The sequence below is a fragment of the Neltuma alba genome, unplaced genomic scaffold, assembly GCF_004799145.2.
Source record: "Neltuma alba isolate B1F8T4 unplaced genomic scaffold, ASM479914v2 tig00011895_pilon, whole genome shotgun sequence".
NCBI classification, from domain to species: Eukaryota; Viridiplantae; Streptophyta; class Magnoliopsida; order Fabales; family Fabaceae; genus Neltuma; species Neltuma alba.
In genome coordinates this window covers 200,290-226,699 of record NW_021636493.1, presented here as the reverse complement: position 1 = coordinate 226,699, position 26,410 = coordinate 200,290, and the positions used below count along the sequence as shown (strand labels likewise).

The 26,410-nt window shown below is 36.3% G+C and overlaps 2 protein-coding genes across 4 annotated transcripts; both read left to right on the top strand.

Annotated features, from left to right (window-relative positions):
- The first annotated feature begins 101 nt into the window (after positions 1-101).
- On the top strand, positions 102-8,220 carry LOC114719165 (uncharacterized). Its single transcript, XM_028904627.1, has 6 exons — positions 102-502; positions 629-725; positions 1,742-3,915; positions 5,326-5,440; positions 8,006-8,118; positions 8,202-8,220. The coding sequence occupies exons 1-6, from the start codon at positions 222-224 to the stop codon at positions 8,218-8,220; spliced, it is 2,799 nt and encodes a 932-aa protein (XP_028760460.1). The 5' UTR covers positions 102-221.
- On the top strand, positions 8,103-25,409 carry LOC114719142 (uncharacterized). Of its 3 annotated transcripts, none has more exons than XM_028904602.1 (32): positions 8,103-8,857; positions 9,331-9,598; positions 9,679-10,127; positions 10,231-10,357; positions 10,437-10,561; positions 11,629-12,284; positions 12,391-12,508; positions 12,598-12,714; positions 12,855-12,946; positions 13,705-13,856; positions 14,293-14,348; positions 14,458-14,671; positions 16,405-16,824; positions 16,910-17,187; positions 17,323-17,408; positions 17,495-17,581; positions 17,696-17,957; positions 18,483-18,890; positions 18,989-19,085; positions 19,484-19,803; positions 20,414-20,527; positions 20,675-20,842; positions 21,030-21,152; positions 21,238-21,327; positions 21,425-21,531; positions 21,610-21,758; positions 23,018-23,100; positions 23,187-23,282; positions 23,394-23,516; positions 24,090-24,173; positions 24,408-24,551; positions 24,970-25,409. In XM_028904602.1, the coding sequence occupies exons 1-32, from the start codon at positions 8,252-8,254 to the stop codon at positions 25,303-25,305; spliced, it is 6,555 nt and encodes a 2,184-aa protein (XP_028760435.1). In that variant the 5' UTR covers positions 8,103-8,251; the 3' UTR covers positions 25,306-25,409. The 3 variants fall into 3 exon arrangements, with proteins under 3 accessions (XP_028760435.1, XP_028760434.1, XP_028760436.1); XM_028904601.1 differs by having other exon boundaries at positions 20,411-20,527; XM_028904603.1 differs by having other exon boundaries at positions 8,783-8,857; positions 9,306-9,598; positions 20,411-20,527.
- The last annotated feature ends 1,001 nt before the right edge of the window (positions 25,410-26,410 follow it).

The following is a 26,410-nucleotide window of genomic DNA, read 5'->3' as shown; positions in this document are numbered from 1 at the left end:
AGGACAAAAGCACTTCTTTTTTCGGCTGACGTGACAAAAGGACTTCAATCGGATACTGGTATGGTTCGTTAAGTTCCCGCCGATTCACTGGCAGAGGCGGATGCACATCGATTTCATGCTGAAGCTACTTTTGCTTTCGGAGCCACTTCGAATTCAGCTTTACCAGTAGAACTTCGATAAAAATTCAGTGTTATCCAATCCAAATCCTAATTAATGCCACCATGCCCTTTAAACGCATCATCCGGCGGAGACTACTGTCTCTGCTTCAGCCATGGCTGCTGGGGGAACCTGAGTTCCATCTTAAATTAGGGTTCATCCAGTCTTTTGCGGTTGCGGATAATCTTCGCATTGATGTTTCCGTTCTTAACGAGCTCTTGGACGCGCCTGCTCTGTTGTTTTTCAAGGACATCACAGTTGAACATCTAAGCGTTCGATTATCGAACTGGTCCGCACCAGCCTTCTCAATCGAAGTTCATGGAGTCCACGTTGTACTATCATTTGAGTAAGTCCCTACTTATGGGCTTTTGTGTTGTTTTGTGTGTCCTTCTATGTCCTGTTCTCGCTGCCTTTGTAATTTGTACCTTAGTCAATATCTCCTAAAGCTGTCATTTTGTATATGATATATAAGGAAGCCAGAGCAGGAGGGATGCTTGGGGCGCTTGCGGACATCAAAGCATAATGACTTGGAAAATGTGAGGAAGAAGCTTTCGGCACTTGATCCAGAGGTAATGCTCTGAGAAATTTTATATAAGTCGCCGTCCTATTTGTTGCAACTGCTGTTTCTTTTCCTATTACTTAACTTTTGCTACCCGGCGAAGTTCTCTATCAAAGCTGCTTTCAGCCAACACTGAACCGTCGTCTACATTATGATTCTCTTGACAGATTTTCCCAATGTAAAATGCGTAGCAAAAATCGAATTCATCGCATAAAATTTTCTTCGTTCTTATGTTGCTGTCCATGTTTGTTCGATTGCTATGCTTCAAATCGTGTTCATTTCATCATTTTGTTCTGTTAAAAGATTCTCTGCCTTGAACTGTCACTGAACGAGGTACTTGAAAACAAATGGAAATACTGATTTGGTTGGCTGCTTCTTTTCACTTTCTAATTTCTTGCAAAATCGTTAAAGGATGGGAATTCAACTTGAAAATGAACGTCCATTGGCTGTCTATGTTGTAGATGCACTAAAAATGGCGAAAGATCATTTGGGATGAACTCTATGCATTGTTATCTAGTCTATTGATCCAAAGAGTTTGATACAATTGGGCTTATAATTTTTTATATCAAGCATCTCCAAGGAAAATTTTTTATTAAGATGATACTCTCTCTGTCCCATTTTATAAGCAACAACTACCATCTTCCTCTTGTCCCTAAATATAAGCAACATTTGCAAGTTGTCTTAAATTTTTGTAGCAAAATTCCTATTTTGCCATTATTAATTACTTATTTTAATATTTAATATATTTATTATTTCATTTTCCAAACTATCATCTTTCCATCACACATTCTCTCTCTTCCATAATTCTCTTTATTATAATAATTTTCTTATTCTTTCTCTTATACTCTCTCTCCCCCATAAATAAGGGCATTTTAGAAAAAGAACTTCTAATTTCTACACATTTATTATCTTTAACTTATTTTAACTAATATTTTGATCTACGTGATGAGTTCCAATGTTGCTTATAAAAAGGGACAGAGGGAGTATCATTGTGGCCATCACAGTGACATTTTGTATGGATTTCAGGGTTGTGCTTTGCATCACCTCTTGGAGAGAATCTTGTTTACTGCACCTTCAAGAAAGGATTTTTCAGCATCACTTGTGAATCTTATTCTCAAACACTGTCATCTAGAGGCACATCACATCCGTGTGGAGGTTCAATTCCCTATCTTAAACAATGTGTTGATGTGTTTTGCGGAATTAGAGGAGTTTAATGCAAGGTCTAAGTTTCTGGATGGTAAATGTCTTACCAGAGGTCTTCTTGGTGCAATTTTTCTTCCAGTGAACGAGAGCTCTTACATATTAAATGGCATGGGGTTGAAGATTGGATTTAATGAGAAAGATTGCATAGACCGTCTTGTATTTTCATGTGATCTGTGTACACACATCAAATTGCATGATCTTCAGCTGGCCGATTGCACTATCTATTTTCCAGAACTGACTTTTTCATTCTCTCCAGATGACATTTTTATATATCTAGCTCTTGATAAAGTGCTATCTTATAAGCACAATCATGCTAGAAGTGCTAGAGAATTATGGAGATTAGCTGCCAGCAGAATGGGCTATGCTCCCAGATTGTCCTTGCATAGATTAGTTTGTACTGTTAGTCAATGGATACATTATGTCAACGCTTATGAGAATCTCTTGTTGTTGATTGGATATTCTTCTGGCCTCTTGTTGAATAGATCCATTTCTAAGATTTCTTGGAACAACTCCAAGTTGAGTTCTGCTAGACACCACTGGAAGGTAATATCTGACACTGAGGAAAGGTTGCCCATTGCAGGCATAGCCTTGGCAAGGCGAGTAGCTCGTCATAGAGCCACATTGAAAGTTCAATCTGATGGCGAGAAACATTTTATCACAAGTCCTTTCAATTTCTTTCGCCCTCTTTTCCCGATATTGATGTTTATATGGAAATTGACCTCAAAAATAATCAAATCTTTAGTAAATCTCTTATTTTTGAGAGAAGAAGTTGTGAAAGATCGATATGCTGATGGCACTTTGGATTGCACCAACAAATCTCCTTGTCAAAAGCGTTGTTTCATTCTGGACATTGGGAAAGTGATTATAACGGTTTCCCCAGCCAGTAGAATTCAACCATCTATATATGCTGAGCTAAAGTCACATTATGGGTTTGAATACACAGATTTCCATTCAATAAGCTTTTGTATTGATGCTTTGTTATTTGTATCTGTTGAAGACATTTTTGAGCAGAGAGTTTATTTATCATGTGGGCTAATGAGGGTTATGCCTGCATCTCTTAGAGCATCATCAAAGTCAAGTAAAATGAATATTCTTATTGATTCAGAGAAAGAGAATAGGAAGGAAGGAATCGATGATATGGAATCAATTTTATGGGTTGAGCCAGCAAAGTTATTTTTTCTTTCAGATGCTGATGAGGTCCAGGATGAAGGTTCATGTGCTCTTCGTGTGGAAAGCCTTTTGGGGAAAATTTGCTTGAGCTGGAAAGGAATTTGTGATAGTTTTATTGAAAACAGAATGGAGTATTCTGAAAATCCATCTCTTCTCTGTAAGTTTGAAAGATCATTCACATACCCGGGCCTTAAGAATTCGGATTTTGGTTTCCCTGAATGTGGTTTGATTCTAGGAAAGTTAAATCTAGTTTTGACTCATTATTCAGTATCGTCAGTGTCTCTACTTCTTGGTCAGATGCAGCATTTTATTTGGAAGGAGGACAAGGGGAAAACATCACTTGTTTCGAATTCTATGGCTAAACCAGAAGTTTGTTGGGTTAACAAATTTGAGTATTATGCCAAAGCATGGGTTATGGCCCTGTTTGAAGTGCTTCCGGAGAAAAACATTCAGCTTGGAGTATTTGTTGATGGTCCTTCTGTGAGATTTTTACACAAGAAGGCTGATGTTAGTCATAATTCTTTTGACTTGATTTTTGATTTCCATGAGATAGAAGTGGCTATTGGTTCACCTTCCCTGTGTGGGGTGGCGCCATTGGTAGATTTGCTGGGATTTGATGATGTGAAAGAAGAGTGTCTTAGGTTGGAACCTCAGGCAATCGATATCCCTAAACCAAATTATGATAAATATGCATCGTGGGAAAAGATTTCATTTGGTTGTTATCTTCGTCTAAATGGTTTAAATGCTTGTTTGAGGAAACCAGCTGAGAGCCATCAATTTCAACTTTTTGCAATGAAGCCAATTACATTACAGATTTCATCCATTAGGTAGGATGTTGTTTATAGGATGATGTTTTTTATTTTTTTATTTTTTTGGTTTGGGGGTGATATGTTTATAGGATGATACTTTGATTTCATTGTTGGTTCCTTGATGGTCCTCAATGGGTCTTGTATCTTGACATTATTTTTCTTTTGTTTATTGTTTCTCAGACTGGTTATTATTCTAATCAATGTCTGAAAAGCAGTTGATGTTTCTATGAGCCAATCATATATACTTGAATTTTTTTCTCAAATATATTTTTAATTTTTAATTTATGTCCTTTATAGTGAAATCTCCACTGGGACTTGATGATTCATGGTTCTTCAATGTTTTTTCTTAATAAGTTACCGGTATATGCAAATATCTCAAGACCTTATTTGAGATTGTTCTCGTCTCTTTGAGCTGATATTCTTTTTTCCTTTGTTTCTCTTTCCTTGCTGTTTTCTTTCTTTTTTCCCATGATATTCAAGCATTGACTTCATTTTTTTCTCCACGTGTTCTTTTATGGATAAAAAAATATTATGTAAATGCATGATTGTGCCAGTTGGTGTTGACTTGGGAATGCATTAATATGTTGCTTTTACACTGTGTGCCTAGGAATCTTAGTCCCATTCTTCAGTTCAATGAGGGGAAAAAAATGAAGTTTCAGCACCTGTGCAGACTTGGTGTTCTCTATGCTCAGCTTTCCTTTTTGGATAATTTTGAGTAGGCTTATTATGTATTGCTTTGTCAGTACTGGGGTTGATATATGTTGAATATAGGAACAAAGTCATGAAAAAAGTTTGGTGAATTTAATCTCTGATTGATTTGATGTTGATTGAGGCGAAAATAATAATTGAACTTTGATGCACAAATTTTACTAAGTAGAATGCAAATAATTGTATGATTGGATGGAAAGTATGTTCTCCGAATTAGATCACAATAAAACTAGATCACGATAAAGCAAACAAGTATGATTCAAGACGATACAAAGAATATTCAAATAATTCTGAATATGAAGTTTGGAATCACCCTTGAATCGGAAAAAAAATTGCCAACTTCTAACAGAAATTGTTATTCGTTTTAAGACCTTCGACTTCCCCACCCAACAAATTTTTTTTTTTTTTAAAAAAAAAAAAGCAAAAGGAAAACACCGAAACTTGCAGACACTCCTTCTCTCTTACTGGGCTCTTAAGTTATGATTATATCATTTTGCTGCTTATCTGAAGTGTTTTCTGGAGAGAGAAGTTTCCGCAGGTGATATGGCCATGACCTCATGTTGAAATTTGATGATAAGTTACTTTTTTTTTTTTTAAGGCCCTTGTATTTGTGATAGATTTATGATTACTAGCCCTTCCATTACATAATTTAAAAATATGTTGTCATATGCATATTTCTCCTTGTGATTGTGATTTATGAGTGTTAAATTGATATTTCAGGGAGTACATGCACTCTTTAAGCACAACAACAGTTGCTTTTTCAGCTGCTTTCACCATGATGGCTGGAGGATTAACTGTTCTGTCATTTTTGGATGAGTTGTATATGATCTATCAGGTAGTTTTTTTCCCATCCTGTTTAAGTCAAATGATAAGTTTTACATTGTATGCCTGATTAAATTTATTGCCCCTTAAGTACTAGGCACCTTTATGCATTTTGAACCACTTTCTAGTGACTGAGAACATGAAAGAAGACCAAGTAATGCTGTTAGGACCTATTGTAAAATATGCTGTAAGTATATCATGTCAAGGTTTTAAGTCGATCATTTAGTGAACCTGTTAGGAACCAGTGAAGTTTTCTAACTAAAACTTAGTATAATATAAACGGAAGATCAAACGAAATGGGGAACTTGGGTCTTGCTATTCTGGCCCAAATCATCTGACAAGATCCAACCCGACATCTCTGTTGCACCCAAAATACAAGTGAACGGAAACAAAACACAGAATGATGCAAAGTTGCTACATGACGCTAATCTAAACCAACATATAATGTGTAAATGAAGTTGAGGGTACATATATGGAGCAATGCAGAACACTAGCACAGAAAATGAAGAAAGAGGAACTCCATGCACCATACCACACGGCCACCTAGAAACACAACTTATTCAATGGACACCCACCTGACACCCCTCGGAAACATAGCTAATACACAGATGCCCACTAGAAACACAACTAATACAACACAAAACCCTTCAAGATGAGAATACAGGTGCCAACTTTCGAGAGGATGGCTGCTAAATTCTGACCCAAAGTTCTTGTTCCCCTTTTTTTCAGCTTTTCACTTTTTATATCTTACCAGCTACTCTTTAACTGGTCCCTCTTATCTCTACCATTTGCTCCTCTGCTTTTTGTGTCTTTTTTCTTCTTTACCTTGGTGCTGTCTTCTGAACCAGTGGCTCCCCTTTTCTGCCCTCGTTCCTACTCCCTCATGTCTCCTTCTGTATGTTTTGGTGGCAGCAGTACGTTGGGTCCTCCTAACACTCCCCCCAGAAGATTCACCTTGTCCTGAAGTTGGAAACTCAGAAATGGCAGCTTAATACCATCATAAGATTCACTCAACTTTTTCCTCACTCAACCTAATCACAATTCAGAATGTTAGGAGGTTAGAGTTGGCATCAGAGTTTTCTTTTCTCTTCAGCCTTGTTATACCTTTTGAACTCTTAAATTCAGCCCAACCAATCAAGTTGAACTTGGCGAAGATCACTTACATCATAATCATCATTGGAGGTATTGGTTAGTGCATTTGTTGGGGTAAAATTCTGTGATTTTGGCCATTGAAGATATTTAAATTATTGCATGTCACGTAGCAACAAGGTGCCTTCCTTATAGATCTGTTGTTAGCTTTTACCTTCTTTCATTGGCCCCTTGAGTTAGCATGCATTCTAGGATATAAAGCTTAGCTTTTTGTTGCAAATCAAGTATTCAAGTGATATAAAGCTTATTTTGTTGCAAATCAAGTATTCAAGTGCTTTCTTTTAAGGATGCTGACCCATTCTCACTTACACTTAAAGAAACATATGTAGGCAAGAAGATGGGCAGGTGAGAGTCATAAGGGTGTGAATTAGGGGAGTTGCGCAGTTGCTGGATATGGGAGAAGTAGTGGGGATAGTGGGGATGCGGTGATTACCATTTCACTTGGAGAACAGACAATGATGATAGCACTTTAGGCACCCATAATGCACCACCATGTGCCGCTTTGCATATGTGATTGCACATGAAGTTGGTGTGGCAATAATTGAGAAAAAATGGTAGAAAATCCTTCAAAGTGGTTTGAACATGTGCAACAAAGGCCATTAGGTGCACTAGTGAGAAGGGTCAATTAGATGATCTTCATCCCTATAAGTGGTGTAGAGAGAGGCCTAGAAGGACCCTCAAGGAATACATTGAATGGGATATTCTGGTAAATGATATGTCTAAAGAGTTGGTAGTTGATAGAGCTCAAAGATGTCATGCCATCCATATCGCTGACGTCACTTATTAGGACATTAGTATATGGCTTCTTGTTGTAATTTATTTAATTGTTAATTACTAGTGCTATAAATAGCTGTACATTGTTGGGTGGCTAGAATAATCACTTTGTTTCTTGTATTTGGGAGATTCTCCTAAAACTACTGGAACTTCTGGGTGAGGTGCTTATATTTTTCTAATAGAGTTTCTAATTAATAAAAATACAGTTACCATCCCTATATCAATCACATGTTTCAAGTCTTTAGGTCTTCAGATGGTTACTAGGATGCATGGTTTCCTTATGATTTCATGAAATATCATTAATTCCATTGTGCTTTAGCTAGATAGAGATCCTTGTGCGCTTGGCTATTTCCCTAAATGATTTCTGCATTTGATGGCTTCAGTATTTTTTACATTTTTTTTCCCATATTGGTGGCATGGTCTAATTACAAATTACAAGGACCAAAATTTAGTGGGGTCAATAATACTGGTTGATGGGGGAAAGTTAGTTCAAAGGATTTTAAATTGTAAGGACCTGATTTCAAAGAAAAATTATAGGGAATGAGCTTAAGGTGGAATGAAATTATGGGGACCTGATATACTGTTGCTAGATTGTAAGGACCTGACTTCATAATTTTTATTATTGTTGATAAAGGATCTCTTTTCTCTTTTACAGGCAGTTTCCAGTTTGTATGTTGTGGTGTCCTGTCTTTTTAGCAGTCTTGAAGCAGTTGATACTGTACATACCAAAATCATCAAAGAAGAAGCATTATTTGCAGAACCTGAGAGGCAAGAGGGACCTATTGGAGGAACCCTGTTCACAAATTATAGTTGCCTGTTTTTAATTAACGGGAACTGCAGATTTAAGTCAGTGGATGTAATTCTTCATAATTCCAGGACAAAAGACAATGTGGATAGTTGGATGAGAACTTTTAGCTTGGTAACTGGCAACATTTTAGCTGAGAAAAAGTTGGCTGATTATGGAATTTTGGTTTCTATTCAGAATACCTCTGTTACAATATCTTGTGAAGAAGGAAAGGCAGATATTCTCTCTGATTCATCAGGAATTATGCTTCTTGTCTTTGAATACGGGAACTCTATTGGAAACAATGATGATCACGTTCTCCTTGAAAAGTTGGTTTTGCAATCTGTTAATTGCTTACATGAAATATCTCTTTCTGACTGCAAAGTTACTTTATACTTGAGTGCCCCTCAGAATGCTTCTTTAGACAACGAGAGCAAAAAACCTGGTGGTAATATATCTTTGGGACGGGATATTGATCAAGCAATCTGCTCTGAGAGATCCAATAATCAATCTCTCCACTTTGTCAAGGAAAGGGGGTCTGCTACAAATATTCGAACTCCAGCTTCAGGAAGTTGCTGGTTACTTATAAGTGTTGCAGTAGGTAATGTTTTCATAGGAAGGTGTCAAATGAAGAATGATCTTGTTCCAGCACATCAAATGAATAAGTTTCTGTCTTTGGTTTCTATTGGTGGAGAATTTGAGTTGATATCCATGAAAATTCAGGTAATGTGTGTGATTTAGAGGGAAGAAATGCTCTCTCTCTCTCTCTCGCGCTTTTAACTGCATCTTTGCTTGAAGCCTTTTACTGAGACGAAGTTTTGAAATTTCATGTGATCATTGTCTTCATTTATGTCTCTTTGGTTAATGTTCTATTCCTTTCTCCACTCGTGTTTCCCAGGATAGGATATTTGGTTATGTTTTATTGTTAATTTCTCTTTTGGGATCTGATAGGCGGGTCTGTTGGCTACAGTTACATATATGTATTTGCACTTGTTCCATCTTGAGGAGAATGAGCGAGAACATCATACTCTGAATTTTTTTTTATTTTTTTATTTTTAACAAATTGAAGTTCATAAAAAGATGACTATGCAGCTTTCTGGTTTGTTTCACTTTCAAGCTATTATCTATAAATGCTGTCATCTCAATATTTACAATATTTCATTTCATTCAGCTGAGCTATAAATTTTATGGGGCAGGGTGGAATGATTCTTGAAACGGCATCTTTAGCAGTGGTCAATGGTTGCTATTCTTCATATCTTCATAGTATTTTAAGTCTTGCCTCTGCTTCTCGACAACATAATAGATGCACAATGACAGAGCATAGTGAAGCACGCTATAATCTTCCTGCGGAGGATGCTCAAGGGACTCCTTGCCCGTCTTATCAAGCTGAAAGTGGATTACCAAATACATTTGCTTTATCTTTGTCTCACTTTGCTCTTGTCTTTGTGCATGAAAATGAATCTGGTAAATTAATTTCGTCTTTAGATGTGACACTGCATCATAGTGTAGGAAAACTTAATTAAATGTTTAATCTGTTAACACAGGTGAAATCCGAGAGATTTTAGTTGAGGCTGACATCCATCTCAAACTCGAATCAGCAACTACTAGGAGGAAATTGAAATTTGACCTTTCTCATTTGTCAATACTCTCTCAAGTTCTTCATACAAGTGAGGATGATGAAATAGAAATCCCTCATTTTGCTTCAGTGACACCAAAAGTATTGTCATCTCACCATGCATCTGGAGATTTTCTTGCAGGATCTCAGAATTTAGATGAACTTAACTCTGTTAGTGTTGCAAGCAGCTCAAGAGACTCTGTTCCCTTGAAATCTGAGTTCCTTCATTCTATTCATCAGAAGCCTATTTTGAAAGATTTGAGAGCATTTATGGAACTAGAGAGTCCAGAGAGTGGTTCTTTACACTTGTCTCACAGTTGGTTTGGCAGTTGTTCTCTTCCAGGCTTTGATGTTACACTTTCTTTATCTGAAGTACAGGTGATAATTTCTTCTGCTATTTAAAGTTTGTTGGAAGTTGTCCAAGTGTTTTCCCCCTTCAAAATACAGTGCCCTTTGTCTAACTCTGTTTTCATTACGCCAGACAATTTTGTCAATGACATCTTCGTTTTATGGTGCCTCTAGTCAGAAGACATCCAGGGAATTTAACAGAAATAATGGCACTGCTAGGCAGGAATTTAACAATAATTTGGAAGCAATAGTTCCTGATGGTATTCAGAATTAAATTTTATAGTTTTGTTTATTATTTATTGGAAAATTACAGTAGTAATTAGTTGTGAGCTTGTGTAGGAGCAATTGTTGCAATTCAAGATGTTGCCCAACATATGTATTTTACGGTTAAAGGTGAAGAAAGGAATTTGAGTATTGGTGGTGCAATCCATTATTCTCTCGAAGGGGAAAGGGCTCTTTTCAGGGTATGAAATTTATGTTGAATTTACATACCTTAGGTAACTGGCTTGTGAGCTCTATACGTTTATATTACTGCAAAATTTTCATTCATTAATGGTTCTATCTGAGGACTAGTGCAAATTTCGCTACTCTTTTCCCCTTTGTTAGACAATTTTTGAGGATTTTCAATTTTTTTATTATCTTTTTTATAAATGAAAGGAATACCTTTGGTTTAGGAACTCTAAGTATCTATATTTCTAGACTGGGAAAAATTAGTTAGACCGGTGGTTAATTAAATTAATATATCCTAAACTGATATAACTTGGTACTCCTAGTTGTTATTTCTAGCAAAGATTAGTTATAGCTTTTCTCTTTTAATGAATGGTATAGGAAAAGATAAGACAAAATCTGAACATAGACAAATGGAAAAGAAACCGAAAAAGGAAATGGGTTCTCTGACTTTTGAGAGGTCAGGGGCTTTCCTTCCAAGAAGCCAGTCTATTTCTTGCCCTCTCTCAGGCTGCATGCAACTCTAGGAAACAGTCACTTCACCTATTGGGTGTGACCTGAGTAGCTTCACTGGGGTATTCTTCTTTTCTTGGCAAGAGGCATTTTGGGTTTGGACCTTTTATATACATGCTTAACCAGCACACCAGGCCCATTAATAACTCATTAACCACTCTATGCTTTTGTTTCACTCCTGGTCTTGTTTCTTGTCCCTAAACCATAAATGCATTTGCTGAGAATTCCTGAATTGGAAAGGATAAACATGAGGTAACTTGTGGTTTATAACATTGCGTTGGGGTTTGTAAGTCTGTCAGACTGTTGTTAGAATGTTTTCATTAGCGACATGTCATGGTAATGATTTAGAACCAGGAATCACAATTCTTCTTGGGCTTGGTTGGAATTTTGTCTGCAAATGACCAAATTTGCTTGAGGATTACAATATAATTGTCCTTTGTCTTTCTGAGCCTGGTTCTGAGATAAAGTTTCACATTACCTCATTTCTTCTCTGGCTGGACATATCGGCGGTGCTCTTAGTTGGAATGTCATCATTCTTATGGATCATATCTGTTGGCTAAATTTTCTGCAGGTCAAATATTGCATTGAAAGGAGATGGAAGTCTACAGTTTTGTGGTTTTCCTTGATATCATTGTACGCTAAGAACGACATGGGTGTGCCACTGAGATTGAATTATAATCCAGGATCATGCTTTGTTGACATCTGCTGTACTAATGATGGAGGATGTGCGCTTTGGCAAGCTCATCCTTTTCAGGATGATGGTTCTGAAGGAGTTAATGACTGGGAGGGTTGTAATCAACTGGTGAACAGAACCTTTTACCTTGTCAACAAAAAAAATGATTCTGGTGTGGCTTTTCTTGATGGTGTTCCAGAGTATGTGCAGAAACCTGGGAACCCAATCAAGTTCAAAGTTTTTCATGATCTTTCTCTTGCTCTTCATGGCATAGGAGCAGATAACTACCCAAGAATGGCCTCTCTGAGCAGTCCGCACATAAATGAAGAAAGTTTAGCATGCCTGTATGGGAAACTTTCTCAAATTGATATTAAAATGGGCAAAATTTCAGTGAATTTTGTTCATGAACTTCCAGGCACAGAAGATTTCTTCCCTCTTCTCCGCGCGTGCATCAACAATGCCCAACTTATAATACAGAGGTTTGCGACAAAATCCCGGATTATAAGCACATCAAGTGTTGTGGCACATTATTTTGATGCTCAAAGAGATATATGGTTAGTTACATGTCCTTTCTAACTGTAAAGCTTTTGTTTTATGTGCAATACTTTTAATTGTAATACTTTTCATGAACAATATTTCCTTGACTTTTTTATATTCCAGGGGAGAACTTCTCCGTCCTGTTGAAATATGTCTTTTTTACCGAGCTAAATTTCAAAGCCAGCAATCAGAATATGCATCTCATGCAGTTCCCGTTAATTTTTATTGCAGAACTAAAGAGGTTGTTAAAGCTATCTCTGATTTCTTGTTTCTTTACTTTCATTTGGGCATCATTTTACCATCTTCTAACATTTCTCATCATATTTACAGCTTAACATATGCCTTTGTGAGCTATCATTGGACGTACTTCTCTTCATGATTGGAAAACTAAATCTGTCTGGTCCTTATTCACTGCGAAGCTCCATGATTCTGGCTAACTACTGCAAGGTTTTACATCCAGTGCATATTTATGGTTCTTAACAGCATGTCCAAAGGATTCAACTGATTTTTTTTTTCCCAGTAATTCTGTGTCCCTACTTAATCTCATAATTTTTGTAACTGTGCTTTTCTCTTATCTGCCTTGGCAGGTGGAGAATCAGTCAGGCTTAAATCTTCTATTGCATTTCAATCAGCAAAGGGTTACTGTAGCCAGAAAACAGTCTACTTCCATTCTACTAAGGTAGCTACATGGAAAACTGCCCTTGATGTTTTCATGTATGACACAATGATACATAAAACTGTTTATTTGCTGTTTTATATTGGAGAGTGTAGGTTACTGAAAGAGAATTTCTGTTTTGACATTAATTTGATTGTCATTTTCCCGCACATGTTGCTTCTGATTAATTATTTTTCAGTGAATATTTCACAGCTACTGTGGTTTGGGATCTCGTTATTTGATCGTAGCCTTTTATTTTATTTCATGGCTGATATTGTTTGAGTGATAGGTCTTGATAAACACTGGAGTGTAGGTTTATGGTTATCTAATGATATGAAAAGGTTTTCCAAGGACCATTGTCACCTTTCCTTATTCTGTGTCTCTTTTTTTCCCCGCTGGTCATTCATTCAGGCCGTGTAACTTAATTCTTACTCATATTTATGTTATGAATGTTAAAGATTGGTTAGTAACAGTTAAACTATAAATAGGATTGTATTTGGTGGCTGGGACTGGAGAGAATTTTTAATGCCAGTTGAGTTTGTTAGGGAAGGTAGCTAATATCTGTCACCTATTGTAATAAATGTCAATTTTCTCTTATTGTATAAAATTGAAAAAAAATGTTAGAAAGAAGTTTTGAATGATGAAAGATTGATTGTCTACACAAGAGTTATCAGATTCTTCTTGAACCACTGTGTATCAATGGGACATCTTCGAATTTTAATGATTAGAGTTGCATTCTAATTTGATTAGTTGATTGATAAATCATGACTTTCATGTGACAGGCGGCTCTCTGATTTCACGGCTCAAGATTTAGATAGTGCAGCCTCTGTTTCAATCCAACTTGCTGATTTTGGATCCTTGGCGACGACTTCCATTCATCTTTCACTTTCACAATCATCCCTTGCTTGGAGAACACGTATCATGTCAATGGAAGGTCTCATTCAACCACTTTCTTGTACATTTAAATGAAACATCATTAAATAATTCTCTATCAGCTGAACTGTGGAATTGGGCCTGCCAAACTTGCACGCTAATGGTACTGATTAGACATTGTCCTGTTATGAAGGCTTCTTGTCAATAAAGTTACAATCGTGCTTTCTTTTTCCTCCTCTCTGTGTTCTAGCCCGTCTAGTATTTGTAAAATATTTCTCACATGCGACACTTTTGATTTAGAAAAAAAGGAAAAAGGGATAAAAGTGACATCTTATTTTGGTGTAATTATTTACATGCAATATAAACAGAGTTGTATGGTCTTAAAGTACCACAACCTCAAAACTTTCAGTCTTCATTTTCATTCATCATTTTAAACTCTTTACACTTTTAAGATCTTGTAACTTCTGACAAGGGAAAACTTATCCTTTTTGCCATAGGTTCAAGAACATATCCTGGGCCATTTCTTGTGGTTAACATTTCAAGAAAATTAGAGGTATCTTCACATGTCCTTTTATACTGTAACTTTCATTCCATTTTTTTGACTATTCATGGAGACTATAGATTATCTGTTAAGGCCAATGATTTTATGCTTATCTTTTAAGGATGGTTTGTTGGTTGCGGTTTCTCCATTGGTTACCATACGTAATGAAACTGGACTTCCGATGGAACTACGATTCCAGCGGCCCCAACCAAAGGAAGATGAATTTGCATCTGTGTCGTTAAAACCAGGGGATTCTATTGATGATTCCATGGCAACTTTTGATGCTATGAAGTTTTCTGGAGGAGTAAAGAGGGCTTTGATGTCTTTAACTGTTGGTATGCATTGTCAACTTTTGCTTTTATCAACTAAGATTGCTTTTCTCACAGCTTCTATCCTTGCTAATATTTCTCTTCTATTCATGCATGTAGCACAAAATGTGCATACAGACACTAGAAATCCTGACATTCTTCTGAAATACTATCATTTTTTCAGTACCATAATACATTGTTTTACTACCTGAAAGATGAAGACACATGAATTCCCTTTATATATTTTTTTACCCCATCAAAGTTTCTAGCCTTTTATCAGGGGCCTGATTTTAAGACATTTTTCATTTATGTTTTGGTTTTGGGATACAATTTCAAGAATCCAGGATAAGGTCTAGCATTAACTTCCTGCTTCTAGCCCTTCATTAGAAACGATATAAGGGGTTGGCTGCGGTATGCAAGGAAACATCTGTCATAAAGCAAGAAAGAAAAGAAAAGTTGGGTGTAAAGGTTGGGAAAAGACAAGTTCAGAACATTGGAATCACATCAGGAGCTTCACTAGGGGAAAAATGATAATTTTCACAAAGAATAAGAAAGATGGAGGAATTTGAATGAGAATACTTCCTTAACTTAGCCATTTTTCTATTTGTATTTATAATCATTGATTTGATCAAGTACAAGGGCAGTACAACTAGTGCAAGTCCAGTCCGCTAGTAATTAGCACTCATATTTTAGCTTTGTCACACACTTGTTATTTTATCATTGTCCCTCAAAGTGAAAATTAGTCAAGCTTCAAGTTGTTATAAACAAGAGCCAATCAAAATTGGAATATATATATACACACACAGATTAAAACCCTAGATAAGGTACAATGACTCTTATGGTCACCCAACTGCAATTGAAGAACTTCAACAACCAACCCTTCCTCTAATGATGTCCTAGGTAGACAAGAAACTCTAATATTCTTTGACCTGCTTCCCATGAGTGGCTCTTTCAACATTGTTCGAGGCACTCTTTCCAGGTATGTTGACACATTTCCTGAAAGTCTTTGATCTACTTTTCAAACTTCTCCCAACAAGTCTTTAATGCTTGGGTTGCACACGTGGGAATCCAACAAAACAAAACCCTAGTGCTAATGTCTTCAATTTACTATTTTTCAAAATTGTTGTCCGATTTGGTAGCATTTCCCTTGAATAATGGAATGGGAATGGCAACGGCAACAGGAATGGGAATAAGAAAGTTGGCCTTCCATGGAATCAATTTGTATGATTGGTGTGGATAAGAGAATTAAAATGTTTGAAGATAAAATGCAAGGAAAAGAAAAGAATGATTCAGGTTATGCTGATACCCATTATAAGAAATTTAAAAAAAGTACAGGAATAAGGCTTTGCATTAGGCCTCGTCACTCTCTTCCTCATCAGTCGATGGCATAGGTGGTGACAGTCTGAGTAAAGCTTAGTGTGCTAGTGGGGTTGAGACCTTGAATCACAACAGTGATGGAAGTAGGGATTCCATAGGCCTCATCACAGCAATGATTCAACTAGTATAACCCAGCTCTTTAATAATCAAATGCTAAGTTAACCCACCTGTCACACCCACACTATTCTATCAGGTAACAAGTGAAAAAGAAGTGATGAAGATGAATGTTTAATATTTTCTTCTTTAGTTACTTTTCTTTTCTCACATAAAAATGTTTTGGTCATATATCTTTATTATCTTCTTTTCTGAGGCATCAATTAAGTCTTATCATGATCTTGTGTCTTGATTCTTGTGACTGATTTGGCCTAATGATTAAATGTCAGGTAACTTCTTATTTTCATTAAGACCTGAAATGACAAAGGACATGACAAATTCTGAAACTTCTCTTTCTGTGGGATGGTCTGATTGTATTAAGGGTGGAAAAGCAGTCCATCTCTCTGGCATATTTGATAAATTAAACTACAGGGTCCGTAAGGTGTTATCAGTAAAACCAGTTAAATGTTCCTTTAGCACAGCACAATGTGCCCTCAACTCAGAGGGAGGAAATGTTGGCAATATGCACTTTCTTATTCAGACAATTGCCAGAGATGTCCCTGTTGCACCACCTGAAAAGTCCTCAGTTGAGTTTAAAAATAAAAATTCACCAGTTTCACTGCAAGAGCAGAAAGAAATACATATCCTTCCCACTGTACGGATGACCAATTTATTGCAGTGCGAGATAGAAGTCCTTCTAAGTGAAACAGGTGAGATAATGATTTTTTTTGCAGATTAACTTTCTATTAGCAGATTTAACGTGTTCTTTTTTTTTTTTTTTTTCCTGTGATGTAGATCAGCCCAAACTTTATGGGAATGACAATATTGGAAAGCAGGCAAAGATATCATGCGGGTCCTCAGTTGACTTTTATGCCAATCCTGCAGTTATATATTTCACTGTTGCTTTAAGTGCTTATAATTTGAGTTCCAAGCCAGTGAACAGTGGCGATTGTGTGAAGAGGTTACTAAAGCAAAATGGTGATGCGCGATATCTGGATATAATCTTGGACTTTGAAAGTGGAAATTTTTTTGCAACATTAAGATTGTACCGTGGAAGCAGGGGCATGCTAGAGGTTGTTGAGCTAGCAGTTGTTTACATTAAAATTGACCAAAATCTTATTTCCGGTTTTGGAGAGAGCATATCTTATATTGCTTTATTGAGGACTCAATAAGTTTACAATAATGTCAATTTGTTGTGCTCATTGCAGGCTGTTGTTTTTACGTCATATGCAATGAAGAATGAGACAGACTTTCCAATCTACGTTCTTGCAACTAAAAAGAGGCATGTGCCCAGGTGACTCCTTTTCTTTCATTGAGTTAATAGTAAAATTAAACCCTTTTTTATCATTCTTGATCCATTGAATGTAAACCTATGTGCAGGATTGAATTGGACAATTTAAATTCCGGCAGTCTTTTGGAGTATGGTTTGTGCTTGCCTCCTAAGTCTACCAGATCATGGTTCTTGAAGTAAGATGTTTATCTTCCATCACCGATGGATTTAATGTGCCTGATTAATGCTTTCCTGTAAGATTATCTAAACCTGCATGGTTTTTATGGTAACTTATCCTACTCTGCTTCCAGATCCAAAAAACTGCAACTTAGATTGCTGGAGGACTATCAATCTGAGGCATTGTTAGACTTGGATGCTATATCAGGCCTCACAGAAATAAGCTTCTATAAAGAGGAAGGATCTGAGATGAGATCTATAATAAAGCTTGGGGTGTCTACTGGCCCTTCTTCAGGGGAAATTGTTGTGCCATTTCAAATGGTGACTTTGGTACCGCGATATGTCATTTGTAATGAATCAGAAGAACAGATCAGTGTCCGTCAATGTTACTTGCAGGTTTGATTTTATAAATAATAATTTGAATGCGATAGGAACTGGTGGCCTTTACTAGTTTATTGTTCAGTGAATTATTATGTTTTATATGTTTTATGTTTTAACATATTTCTTGCGTTAGCTGCTACAAGTGTCAGTGTTGGTTACATTATTGTCAGTTTTATATGGATAAGATGTTATTTTCAGTTTATTTACCAGGCTATAAATGTCATACATATATTCAGCCAAAAGGAAGAATAAGTATTATTAAGTGAATCATTTCCTTTTCTCTAGGATTACAGATTCTGTTTCTAGATTTTCTCTCCTTCTTTACCCCTTTCTCTTCTCTTTCTTCCCCTTTCCCCTATTTCTACTTCTATTTTCCAGATTTTCCTACTTCTAGGATTAGATTCTAATTCTTGAGGACCCTCACGTCCCTCCTACAATCCTATTCTTTCCTCTACTTACTCTATCTTTTTCTACCTAGCTTCTAACAGAATGTTTATTTTTTCTTTAAGATACATGTGATTAATTTTTCTCTTTGTGAAGGATGACTTGGCAGGCATTACCTCCATTGACAGTAAACAGCGAACAACACTGCGGCTAAAGGAAGGATTTGGCAGGGAGAGAGAGTTCAGTTTATTTGATCATTTTATTAGGAAGCACAGAAGCTCCAGTGACAAATCTTTGCTGTATGTTCAGATTAAAACAAATGATCCAGGATTTGGATGGTCGGGGCCTGTATGCATAGCTTCCCTAGGACGTTTTTTCCTGAAATTTAGAAAGATAACTAACAATTTCACAGTACCAGACAGTAACATGACACAGTTTGCTGCTATTCATGTGGTGGAAGAAGGCTCTACTCTTGTCTTACATTTCTACAAACCCCCAAATCTGAGTCTTCCATATCGAATTGAGAATTGTTTGCACGATTTATCCATAACTTACTATCAAAAGGTTGTACCATTTTTATATTTGTTTCATATTTTCTGATATTTTCTTATTTTTTTAACTTTGAATTTTTCTTCCCCTTATATCAATTGAGAACTTTGCAGGCTTCGTCAGAGCCCGAGGTTCTTGGATCTACTACCAGTGCTGATTATGTGTGGGATGATTTAACTCTTCCTCATAAACTAGTTGTCCGTATTAATGGTACTTGCTCAGAACAATTCATCTTTTTTCCTTTAGTTTATTCTCAGAAATGCTTGAGTGGTATTATTTATTTTCCATACTCAGTGTAGTAGAGATGCTACTTAAAGCCAATATCTACTTCTTTTTTTAAGTTAAAAAGCCAATATCTCTTTTTCAAATTCACTAATATATAAACTGGATATGATACAGTTGAATTTAAAGCCCTTTAATTACCCTACTCCATTACATGTGCTTTCCTTGTGGTCATATGATTTGGGATACAGGCTTGACCTTTTGATACATAACTTAGTCATTATTCTGATGTTTTTGTAAATCCCTTTCGTTGTATTTTGCTGCGTTGGTGGAACTAAAGAAATTTTTAGTCTTACATCTAATAATGGTAATGATTTCTCTTGCAGATCGCCTGCAGTTACGAGAAATTAAGTTGGATAAGGTGCGGCCATGGAAACCATTTTACAAAGTTGGGCAACAAAGAGTATTGGCTCCACATTTGCTTTTAGACAAAAGATCAAGGGATCAGAGAGCAACTTTCAATGGGCTTAATGGCATAGAGATAGAAAAAGTGGGGTATGAAATATATGCAGAGGGACCCACCCGTGTTCTGCGGATTTGCGAGATCTCTGATTGTTTCAAGGGAGATAGAGTTCTTGATTTGTGCGCAAAAATGCAATTGAGAATTTCTCTGTTTGCTATCCATCTACTTGAACCTGCAAAACAGGTATTTACATTTTTGTTGAGTGCTTGAGTCCATCAGTTGATACTAAGTTTTCTTTGAGCTTGCCTCTTCTAGCCTTTTCTATGATTGTGGTTGAGGCTTCCAGATATGTGCATATGTTAATTTTACTTAAAATAATTGGACTTGGGACATAAATGTGTATTCCTTCTACGTCTTTGGAATATAGTTTGTATCGCTCAGTGTGTATCAGTGTGTACCTGGTTCTTATGTGTCTGTCCTAAAAATGCAATGTAGAACTTGAGAAAAACATTTCATATAAATTTCTAATTCAGGATCTCACATGGGTTAAAACGTCACTGATTGAATTCCAAATGCTGCTGTTATGAAATTTATGCATTTATAGTTATGAAATTTATGACCCATTAGAAAGCGAGAGGACTTCTTCCAGTCCACTTGATCATGTTAGATTACTCAATACATCACATTGAAAGCATAGCAGGTGTGGTAATGACATTTTTTAGTTTTATACTTATGTGTGATTGTTGTTCTTCTCCTTCTTCTTGTTTTTTTTTTTTTTTTGGGGGGGGGGGGGGGGCGGGGGATTTGCATACTTGCTACTAATATTCTTTGATGTTACTATTTTGTCAAGGAGGTGGATGACAATGATCCCACAGATTTTTCACCAATTGCGGTGGCAAAGTTTGGGAATCTCAACTTGAGTACTGTTTCTAATAATCATCAGAAATATAATCTGTTCAGTATGCAGGTACTTCAATTAAGTATGCTTAATTCTGTTGCATGTCTGACTTCTACAGGTCATTATTCTTTTATGTTTAAGAATAAATCTTCTAGATTCTCAATTATTTGTTCCAGTTGAGTGATTCTTGATTTTTATCCTTTGTTATTGATCCAGTACTTGAATTTGGAACTTAAGTGGAATGGGGCTCCTTTTGCATCAATGCTTCGCAGGCATCAATCTGATTACAATGATTCAAATGATAGTGTACTGAAGGTTGTTTTTGTCCAACTTACCTCCAGTTCGAAGATTAAGCAATTTAGATATTCATCTATTTTTCTTCAGGTAAAGTCGAAGAGGGCATTTTTTTAATTCTCTTTTGAATTTTTTGGTTCTTTTTTCTGCTTTCTTTCTTCTACCAAACTACGTTAGCTTGTAAAAAGCCATTAAAAATGATAAGCCTGTTAACTGCTAAAGATGCATATTAGAATTTGTAGGAGTCATATATGAATGAACACCTTGGTTCATGCAGCCAATTGATTTGAACCTTGATGAGGAGACATTAATGAAACTTGCTTCATTTTGGAGAAGATCTCTCAGTGACTCAGAGAGTCAGCGATTTTACTTTGATCATTTTGAAATCCATCCAATAAAGGTTCCACTCGTTTCATATTTTCATTTTTTTTCCCCGTTACCATGAATATTTTCTGTAACTGTTGTGTAATGAATGGGCTTTGTAGATCACTGCAAGCTTTATTCCTGGGGATTCACTTGCAAGTTATAGTTCAGCACAGGAAACTCTCAGGTCTTTAATTCATAGTGTAATTAAGGTTCGATTGGCATACGTTATCAATTTTTTAAAGTAATCCTATATAATAATGTAATTAGTCGTGTTGCACCTTGACCTTAATCTCTCTCTCTATCCAGGTGCCTCCCATGAAAGGTATGGTTGTAGAACTGAATGGCATCCTGATTAGCCATGCTTTGATAACACTGCGTGAGCTAATCATCAAATGTGCACAGCATTATTCTTGGTAAGCCTATACTAGATGCTTCCTTTTGAATTGAAGAAATGCACCAAGTCATAGCTTACAATTGACTATTTTATTCAGGTATGCTATGAGGGCCATATATATTGCTAAAGGAAGCCCTTTGCTTCCACCCGATTTTGTTTCTATTTTTGATGATTTGGCTTCATCCTCTCTTGATGTCTTCTTTGACCCATCTCGTGGGTTGATGAATCTTCCAGGATTGACGTTAGGTATATCTCTTACAAAGTCTCTATTCTGCTCCTGCTTCTCTTTAAGTTATCCTTATAGGTTTCGAATTCCGCTTTGTGCTTTTTTCTGTGATCTTCCTACTTAAACTCAGGAATGTGGATGCTGAGTGCTACAAGGATTTATGACTAAGTTGAAAACTGTAATTATCATCATGATCACGAATAGCTCAAGTTTTCATGCCTTTTTGCTGCACTGTTTCTTTTGCCATAGAAGTTCGTTTCCTAACTAGGGGCATTGAGACATCAAAACCTTGCAATTACATTTTATTGGTAGTCTCAATTTTATTAAGCTTCGAAGACTTGCCAATGCTAGGGGACGTTGAGTTTATCTTCTGGAATTGGTGATTAGTGATGGTAACTTGAATTATGTTTAGAGAGATTTCAGTTGCGGTACTGTGGCATAATAATATTTTATCTGTACTATCTTCCGCTTTTGCTGAGAAGTAGAGAGCCAAAGGGGAAATGTCCATTATATATTAAATGTAAGTTATAGAATTGATGAGTAATGGACTTAGACTGAATAGCTCAAACCAGAAGGTTTTTTAAAAGATACTTGAAATTGTTTGCAAATAGGTAATGGTTATGCTGAATGATACTATTATACCCCACCTTCTGGCCTTGCCCCTTTTGGAGATTCAATATCATTTGGAACTGCGAACCTTTTTCTTTTCTAAATTATTTCTTTGAACTCACTGCCTATACTGAGATGAAATTTATGCAAGACAGATGAGAAGGTTATTGAAAAACTTGTCCAGGTCTTATGGGATGACTGTCACAACTTGAAAAGGAGTGTTAAAGGGGAAGAATCTGGGAAAATTATTTCAACACCACTCATCCTTTAACACTTCCGTCCAAGCTGATGCTTATCCTGCAACACTTCCATCTGTGTTTAAAAAAAAAAAAAAGCTCAAATACGCTTGAATATAAGATTGTGCTTCCATATTTATTGGAGTTAATAAGGACCCTCTAGCAAGTTCTCTAAAAACATTATGTGTCCTTACATGTGGTCCCGTGTGGTATGCAGAATGGAATTAAAAAAAAAAAAAAAGGAATTTTGTAAAAATGTCTTTTGGATGAAATGACAAATAAAAAGAAATAACTATTGTTGAATAATGATAATGGAGATATAATAAATAACTCGATTGTTGTGCATTAGAATGGGATTCCCATTCCAGTGCAGCTATGCAGCCAGGCCTTACTTTCTCCTCCAAATTATGCACACACTGCTTTTGGTTGACCAGGTACTTTCAAATTAATCAGTAAATGTATCAAAGGTGAAGGTTTTTCAGGGACAAGACGCTACTTTGGCGACCTTGGAAAAACAGTATGTGTTAGCTCTTTATTGTTTACAAAAGTAAATTTCAATTACAGGTGTAATTGTCATATGATCAATTGATGTTGGTTCTGCAGTTGAGGTCCGCCGGTTCTAATGTAGCTTTTACAGCTGTAGCTGAAATATCAGACTCTGTTCTTAAAGGAGCTGAAGCAAATGGTTTCAACGGAATGGTATGGAACTGCTGCCCTGTTTTGTTTATTAATAATCTTGTCGGAGTAGGGACCTATTCAATATGGCATATTTTAACCACACACACATATGCATGTATGTATATATTAAAGGTGAGCGGGTTTCATCAAGGAATACTAAAATTGGCTATGGAGCCATCATTTCTGGGAACTGCATTAATGGAAGGTGGTCCAGATAGAAAGATCGTCCTTGATCAAAGTCCAGGAGTTGATGAGGTACTACATGATTTGTTTTGTCATGCTGTGCCCATGGTATTGGAGGATTACATTTGATTGTGCTGACGAATCCCTATATGCCATTCCCTCAGATCTTCAACACCGTGTCCATATTTAAGTTTGTATGTATGCATATATATTTTCCTTTACTCCCATTTGTTTGACACAAAAATGGGGGTGGCTGGACTGACAAACCTTTTAAGATTGTAGCGTGCGCAACAAAAACAGACAAGCAAAACCTGGAAGCTGGAAGAGCTATTTTGAAATTTCAAATGATTTCAGAGGGGCATCTGTTAATACCAAAAGTATTGACCTTTTGCATTCCACCTGAGTGGGAAGCATTGATGATGTCATCCATGCATGCATATGTGTGCGTGCATACATGCAAACAACAAAGTTTTAATACGGTGGTATTTAAAATAAAAGAACATAAGCGGGAAGAACTATTTAGATCTTTCAAATAAATTTTGAGAGGCATCTTTTAATAGCAATAATGTTGACCTGTTGTATTGACCTTGAGAGGAAGCATTGGTGATGTTATCGGGCACTAATTAGATGTGAGTGCTGTTGCAGTTATACATTGAAGGATATATCCAAGCCATGTTGGATACTGTTTATAGACAAGAATACCTGAGAGTCAAAGTCATTGACAACCAGGTAATCGTCAGCTAAATCTGCATCTAGTTGGTAAGGAGGCATTAAACATCTAGCAAGCTTGAGTACATTGAATGGAATTTCAACAAGATATCCTTGTTTATAGAATGATCATATGTATTGTGCAATAGTTTTTATTTTTTAAATTAGTGCGATAACATGTAGTATACAAATTGGCTGTCACTGATTAGAAGACCCTGTGTTGTCTGGTTGTGATGGAATATTTGACATGTCTAGGTTATCCTTAAAAATCTGCCTCCAAATCATTCCCTCATTAATGAGATCATGGATCGTGTAAAGGAGTTCCTTGTTAACAAGGCGCTGCTCAAGGGAGATGCTTCAACGACTTCCCGCCCCCTGCGTCATCGTCGTGGAGAACGTGTAAGTTTTATTTTAGAGAGCATGTTTCTATTAATATTTTGTCTTTCCTATTCCTTGTTATATTTCTCTTTCCTAGAGAAACGCCCAAAATATTTTCTTTTCCCAGAACATTGGGTAGAATTTGTTAGTCTGGAGGTGCTTCAAATGTCAAATCTGTAAAATCCCCTTTTTGCGCAATTTTTCTTTGTCGTTTTTCTTTTTTTTGAGTCTGCTTTGCAGATTAACCTTTAGCTACATGAATATATCAATTGCATGTAAAATAACGAAAATCCACTGGAATGAATGTTTGAAGTGACAAAATTAATTAGCACGCCCAATCTAATGAATTCTTGTTCATTCCTGCATCACTTGGCTGTGCATGATCAAGTTGTATTTCCAGGTGCACCCGAACTAATCCATAGAGAGATATTTCGTGCAGGAATGGAAAATTGGGCCAACAGTGATGACATTGTTTGAACATCTGTTTGTTAGCTTCGCAATTCGCTTGCTGAGAAGGCAGTTTAACAAGGTCATTTCCAACCTGAAGTGGGCAAAGAAGTCAGAGTCCGACAATCAGGCGCCCCACTCGCCAAGCTTAAAGGAAAAAGAGCATAAGGTGAGATTTATTCAGAGATGGAGAATTACTAAGTTTGTATTGTCAGGCATTTTGGCTTATATCGATGGACGTCTTTGTCGCTGTATTCCGAATCCTGTAGCCCGCAGAGTTGTTAGCGGCTTTTTACTGAGTTATATTGACCAGAACGATGATAAATGAAATATTCATCTGTTTTAAATTTATTTGTCCATTTTGTTAGGCCTGTAAAGTGTAAAGTTTGGATTTCCCTTCTTGGCTTTCAATAAAAATCTTTTACCTGAGCATTTCAAGTCTGCTTTATTTTACAAATGCTTGTTTGGAATGAACGTGATGTTTAAATATGAATCTGGAAAAAGAAAAAAACGGTTTAAATATGTAATTACGACTTAGGTTGACCTACGCTTTCTTTCAATTGTAACATCTGGTGCTTTTCGTAAGCTTGTGGAGTCTCGATTCTCGAATCCAATCTAATCACATAATCATATAAACATAGAAGTTAAAATCGCAACATAACACATAGATACGCTGCCAAATCGACTATACATATTCCTAATACACATAAGTCCCGTCACTCTCGTAGATGTACATGATAGTGCATGTCACAATATCATTGCGTCAACAACATGATCACCGTCAAACGGTCTCTTGTGGAGTAAATCGTAGCATAAAATGTCTAGCGCTGCTTGCTGATGATCAGAATTCCTCCTCCTCCTTCTTTTTCCTTTTTTTCCCCTCCAAAGCATAGGTATTCTTTTATTAGAAGTAATACTATTTAAGACATAATCGAGTACTAAATATAAGCACTTCTTTCAGTGAGAATTCAAATATTGATTCATCACTTTGTGAGGGACTAACCCATTCTATTAGACCTAATTTTTTTAGTATCAGAATTCCTTCTACCTGCTTAATATAGTTGGCCGCTAAGCTCTAGGCTGACTTATTATTTCATTCCCTGGGCTATTTTGGGCCCAAATTACTTGGTGACTCTTTGAATTAGTGGTAAATGACTGTAATTTTAGATTATCATCATTTTTCATTAGTGATATTAATTAGAAGTTTCGTGATTTTTGTTTAGATACTTTTTTTATAAATGAATTTAAGAATGTTGATTATGTTTGAATTTCATTTATTAAACTCACTTATAGATGTATAATTATCAAAAAGTAACAAGGGTATATAGAAAAAATATAATTCAATATCATTCTTATAAGCATTAATTATTATTCAAATATAATTTTAATTTAATTATAATTATTATAAAGGTATATGGGAAAAATTCTCGTTG